Source organism: Amphiura filiformis, chromosome 13, assembly GCF_039555335.1.
Source record: "Amphiura filiformis chromosome 13, Afil_fr2py, whole genome shotgun sequence".
Classification (NCBI taxonomy): Eukaryota; Metazoa; Echinodermata; class Ophiuroidea; order Amphilepidida; family Amphiuridae; genus Amphiura; species Amphiura filiformis.
The window spans coordinates 42,507,744-42,514,459 of record NC_092640.1 but is presented as its reverse complement, the minus strand read 5'-3'; the positions used below and the strand labels follow the sequence as shown (position 1 = coordinate 42,514,459).

Sequence of the window (6,716 nt, the reverse complement as noted above, 5' to 3'; positions counted from 1 at the left end):
TTTAACAAACCATAACCCCGCTTCTGGATATCGTTTGAAGTCAAATGATATACCATTTTTAATTTTATGATGTTTATTTTTTAAACACGAAATAAAACAAAATTGACCGGTGGAGGAATTTACGGCTCATTCGCCGTGGACGGTCATATATCGTTGATTCGCAGCATTTGTTTCGAAGGCAGGACTTAAATCAGGCATGATTCTACGATTAGCCGAAGAAAGGTACGAGAATTGTAAATGAACTTTGTTTTATTTGGTTGGCCCTATTACAACCCAATTTACCTAGGCCTACATGTCCCTGAACTTCTGCGGCAAAAACAAAAAAAGTATTTGCTTTTCAGAGAAAAGAGAAAGGCATTTACGAATGGCGTGTTATTGTGATCATCGCTCCATTCGTGGAAAATAATCTAGCGGTAAAACAACAGCGCGACGTCATAGGTGTGTATTAATGACAGTGATTAACTTTTGATTCCTCACATTTGATAGGTACAATTGATATTATACAATATGTAAACTATAATTACGCGGTTCGTACTTTTAAAGGTGGCCCCACTCCGCCAGCTGGGCAGTCTACCACCCATCCATCCATCTTTGCCATAATATAACCCCCACACATCACACGTGGGGCCACAAATAGTGCGCAAAATATCAGTACATCTCCAAGTAGTATGGTTTGTCCTTGTCATCTCCTATGCTTTCATACTCCATATTGTCAGGAGGTATTTCAATTCCCGTATCATCATATTCTTCCTCCACTGGATTATCTGAATCTTCAGCTGTGTCTGGTAGGTATGTAGAGTAGGATGAGATTCCTATATCATGATATTGTTGTTCTTCTGAGTTATTTGAATCCTCCGTTATGTCTGGTTTGTTTTTCCTGAAATATACATATAATTTATGTAAATACATACATCATTTGAGTTTGGGAAAACATGGAATAGCGATTCTTCTCTTTATTAACTTCATATTACGTGTGAATTCTCTTGAATTAGAGGGAATTGGACTATAGAGACCCAGAGGTCAGAGTATTCAATGGTGATTCAAAGTGATAAATGAGTGGAGAGGATCTTTCACTGCACAAAACTGACCACACGGTGAATATGATATTTTACCCTTCTATTAATCAGTACATATACTGTAGAAGAATATCATTTTAGAGTCTATGATCAGTAGCAGTGGTAATGTTTAGTATTAGCACCCCCCCCAAAAAAAACACCAAGTTTGTTTCCCGTAGCGCGCATTTCGTTTTTGACGGCTTAATTTGCGCTAAATAATTTTTTTCACTTACAAAAAAAAAAAAAAAATCGCAAAAAATCGCAAAAAAATAAATATAAAACACTACTGGAGTAAACATTATTTTACACATTTACACTTATTCTACAACGCTTTTTCATGATAAAAAGACCCGCCTCCACATTTTTTAAATATTTTTTACTCTATATCTGACTATCATTTCTTATTCTCATCATTTAGCTAGTTAACCAGCTTTGACTTTTTTACAAGACTTTTGCTAACTGTACAATTTTTTTAGAACTGCATTATCTCTCAACTTGGAACCGCTCAATGCATCACTTGATCATTCTCCTTTTAACCTATTGAATACATGGATCGAATCTCCATTTACAGTGATTTTACTACATGTATCACTTTTATATTGGGAATGTTGCATTTATCAGTACGACGGCAACTTCGTGACCTCTTTTGTTCGATAGAATTTTTTTACAGGTTGGTGAACACGGGTTACGTAACTAAATGTTGAAAATTTGGCCGGCAAACATGTTTTAGCGAAATAGCTCCAGAAATGGGAGACACGGGTCGTTTTTGCTTAAATTGTGTACCATGATCACGGATAAGATACCAAACATTTGTGCAAAGAACAAAAAACGAGTAAAAGTTGAATAATATTGAAAATAAAGAAGCTTGAACATGTCCAAAGTGGCCGGGAAAATGAGAAAAATTGCACGTCACGATCACCAAAATGGTTATATCTACAACTATGAGCAAACGCCGGTCTTATGCTTTTCTGTAATGATAGATATTAACTAACTTGAGCTTGTATGAAATTTTCAGCGAAAATGATTGGTGGAACAATCGAGTCGTAGGTTGTAAAGTTACTCTCAAAACGGCCCGTGTCTCAATCGTGCGTGTCCCGTTAGTGACAAGTGTCACTAGCAAAATAGCAGCCGGCCTTGTCATTATATCGAATAATAATCGTCAGAATCGTCCAGTTGACTCCAGTGATATTTCTTTATTCAAGTAAAATACTGCATTGACTTACAAAATATTGAAGTCAATATAAAAGTAATATCACCTCATTTGACTGAACTTAAAAGCAGTTTTAAAAATATTATTGTTGATCGAGTCCCTGAATGAGAAATAAGGTTGCAAAAGATACGAGTATGTTACAGCAGGTTGTGATGGTCTAGTGGTTGACGCCGTGGTTTGAAGTGCGAGAGGTTGAAGGTTCGAATCCTACAGCATTTCGATTTTTTTTTCTCTCTTGTTCTGTTAGGCCTATGGTGTAGGCCCGTCAGTATTATGATCAATTAAAAATATTTCTATGCAACACGTTTGCAATGTCTTTCTTTATGCGTAGGCCTACATATTAAAAAAAAAGATAGCGTCAGCCATAATTTACGAATTTCAAACCTGATATTTTGGCATAATATTATTTGTAATTTTTATACCGTTCTTACACCATACCCAGACATACACATAATTGGAATCAGCGTTTCGTTGTCTAGAGTAGCTTTAATTATCTTCAATAGAACACCACAAGCGGTCAAGATAAAAAAAATGCTTTCTTTCATTTTACCTCATTATTGCTGCTTCAAATGATCAGAAACCCTTCCTGAAAGTTGTTTACTAATATCATAAATATTTTCAAAAAAAAACACCGCTATGGTAGGGTTCGAACTTCCAACCTCACGCACTACAGGCACGGACTTAGCCACTAGACCATCACAACCTGCTAACTTATTCTCGTACCTTTTGCAATGTTATTTCTAATTCAGTGTCTCGTTCAACAATAATCTTTTATAAACTGTTTGTAAGTTCAGTCAAATGGCTTGAAATTACGTTTTATATTGACTTCGATATTTTGTATGACAGGGCAGTATTTTGTATGAATAAATAAATATCACTGTAGTCAACTGGACGATCCTGACAATTATTAATCGATTATATGGACAAGGCCGGCTGTTGATTTTCCTGCTGACACTGGTCACTTATGGTCACGCACGATTGCGAGGGGAAGCCGTTTTGAAAGCAACTTTCCAACCTACGACTCGATTGTTCCACCAATCATTTTCGCTGAAAATTTAATACAAGCTCAAGTTAGCTAATGTCTATCATTACAGAAAAGCATACGACCGGCGTTGGCGCATAGTTGCAGATATAACCATTTTGGTGATCGTGACATGCATTTTTTCTCATTTTTAGGCTACTTCGCGCACAATAAACATTCATTTTCTCCACAATAATTGGACTTTTTACACGTTACTGTTTGCCTTATACTCATGTTTCATATCTTATCTATGGGCTCAATATGGAAATGAAGGGAGAAACCACTCATGTATTCCATTTTTTTGATGTTTTCTGAAAAACTGTATTTGCCATCTGATTTACAACATTACGTTACGTAACAGCAAAGGTCACGCCGGTAAAAATTACCGGAAGTGAGCTAAGTTGCTGTCGTACTGTTATGTCTCTAGTACTCGTTGTAAGCAACTCGCACCAGGCTAGCGGTACTCTGTACTCTATACCGATTCCGAGGACAAGACCTGTGTAACAGTCGCATCCCCTGCTTGTTTACCCAGGTCACGGTCTGTCTGCTGCCATGCCGTAATATATCTATCAGTCACCTTTTTGTACCGTTCGCAGAGCGTGACGTCTGCACAACAACAGCCTAATAATGGGCATAATGGATCCGCCCAATGAACCATATACGGCGCTGTCAATCATCCTTTTCGTAGCTACGTCACATTATTTATCATTCATATCATTACATATTCACAATCACCTTTGTCGAACAAACTCTTACTCAGGTACCGAGCTCACGCTGTCCTCACTTTAGCGATCGAAGTAGCGCCTCTCTTATTTAGTACTCTCAGCTCGCACCCTTATATATTCTATGTTTTCCTTATTTAGAAAATATCTATTGTGATTTTTGTTGAATACCGTTTTTAATCGGCAGGTTGAAAGGGGATTATAAATATTCTTGAACATGAAGAAATATGATTGTTTTGTGTGTGTCGGAGAGACCCACAGTAAATTCCAATTCCAATTTGCAGCAAAAAAAAAAGTTTTTTTTTCATTTCAAGACATGGATTAAAAAACTAAAACCGCTTTTCACATTTAACTTTTTAGACCTATTACAGGAAACAAACATGTTTTTTGACCTTAGTATAAGTGAAGACCTGAGCGCAAGAAGACCGTAAGTCCACTTGGCCCCTCAACATGTATACACTAGAGTTGCGTATAGTTTCGTATAGTTTGGTAATGTTTTATACATGATCAGGGGCCAAAACAAATCTTTCACAACCTTTCATGATGTTTTCACCCTGGAACATGTATTAAACATTATAAAACCCTAAGAAACTATACATAACTTTAGTGCATGAATGTTGAGGGGCCAAGTGGACTTACGGTGTTCTTGCGCTCAGGTCTTCAAGTATTAATATTAGTCGAGCATTGTGTAATGATTTTCAAAATGTTTAGTTGGTTAATTAGAAATATTACGTACAATTCCTGGTATGTTGGTATAACTCTGTCAGCTCCTAGACTTTGATATCCCTTATTATGAGGTATCTCATACGATGTATCTTGTTGCTCCTCTGAGTTATTTGAATCCTCCGTCATGCCTGATTTGTTTTTCCTGAAATACACATAAAATTTATATAGTGAGAAATTACAATGAAACCATCACTAGATACAGTGCTCAACTATAAAATATATGAACGAAATATAATTTATGTAGATACATACATCATTTGAGTTTGGGAAAACGTAGAATAGCGATTCTTGTTGTTGTTAAATTCATATTATGTGTGAATTTTCTTAAATTAGAGGGCAAGAATCGGACTGTAGAGAGGTCAGCGTATTCAATGGTGATTCAAATTGATAAGTGAGTGAAAGGGGCGGCATATAGGGTTAATTAACGGTGCAGTGGGTGCCAGGCCGTCTGATGTTCTATAATTCACACATAACCATGGATTTAACATCAATTTTGGCATTCTGTCAAACTCATAATGATGTAATATAATTATGTAATATAACTAACTAAATAGAATTAGAAATAAGATCACAATTAAGGGAAGGCGAGGATCTTTCACAGCACAAAACTGAACACCCGGTCATTATGTGACCGTAAAGTCGGCAAACTGTATTATGAGTTACAGTGTAAAATGTGCATGAAGGTCGTATTCATAGGTACCTCAGGTTCCTGCTACATGTATCTCATTTTGCTTGCTAGCGCCAGTCAAACACCTTTTAAACCAATCAATAATCCTATTGTTGAAGGATAGGATAGAATAGGATAGGAAGCTTTATTTCACCATGGAGGCCCAAATCAACAAAGTTGTTCTTCCTTGGGGCCGTGGACATAACATAACATACAAAATATTAATAAACAAAGTACAAATAAAATGTACATCATCATAAATTGATAGATTTAAACAACAGTTAAAAATATACACTTTTAGCATTATTTTTGAAAATATGCAAGGTCATGGATTTTTGAATAGTTTCATCTAAATTGTTCCAGATGATTCCACCTCTATATGATAAACTACGTTTCTTATAATCTGTCCTCGGTTGAGGGATCTTAACATTAAATTTACTCTGGCGAAAGTTGTAATGATTCTCTGGAATTGAAAATATGTGAGTTAAGTACGGAGGTGACAAGTTATTCAAAATCTTATATGTTAAAACGGAACAATTGACGCGATTCCAAATACAGCGCGCCACCTACGATATCGCCTGGCTGATCTACTTCGCGCAGAGCATCATGGGTAAAAGTCGACATCCACGACGCGTCGACGATGAACCATCGACCAAGGAAACGGAAACGATGATTATTTTTTCATATCTGCCTCCTTTTTAAAGTTAATTTCGACAGTCATGGTTTAGGCCTACCTCTGTGAATGTTCAGAGTGTTAGGCCTATTCCCACACAAAATAATGGGCATCAATTAAACCCTTATTTTCAAACTTTTCCGAACTTTCCGAGGCGCTTGGGAAAATACTTTAGGCTCTCGTTTACAAGAAAAGAAAACACTTTCAGGTCTTTAAGCTTTGTTGTAAGTATAGGCCTATAATAGACTTGATTTAAAAAATATGATTGGGGATAGGCCTACTTAGACCCTCATGCATATCCTTAAAAACACACAATTTTAAAACCTTGTTTGTTTTAAGTAAAGTAGGCCTAATTCTCAATATTTAGAATAACGAAATATTCAATACATATTTTAACAGCATGGCCAGCGTAAAGCATTTATTTTTTTAATGTGTTTTTTTTTCTGCCTCCTTTTTAAAGTTAATTTCGACAGTCATGGTTTAGGCCTAACTCTGTGAATGTTCAGAGTGTTAGGCATATTCCCACACAAAATAATGGGCATCAATTAAACCCTTATTTTCAAACTTTTCCGAACCCGATCCGAGGCGTTTGGGAAAATACTTTAGGCTCTCGTTTACAAGAAAAGAAAACACTGAAAATAT

General features: G+C 36.3%; 1 protein-coding gene across 2 annotated transcripts in view; it reads right to left on the bottom strand.

Moving 5' to 3' along the window:
- Positions 1 to 291: 291 nt before the first annotated feature.
- LOC140168382 (uncharacterized) overlaps positions 292 to 6,716 on the bottom strand; it is a 43,486-nt gene continuing 37,061 nt past the window's right edge. For both annotated transcript variants that reach the window (XM_072191759.1, XM_072191760.1), the window contains exons 7-8: positions 4,745 to 4,876; positions 292 to 877 (exon numbers count right to left, since the gene is read on the bottom strand). In XM_072191759.1, coding sequence (XP_072047860.1) covers positions 649 to 877; positions 4,745 to 4,876 — 361 coding nt within the window. In that variant the 3' untranslated portion in view covers positions 292 to 648. The remainder of the gene's footprint in view (positions 878 to 4,744; positions 4,877 to 6,716) is intronic.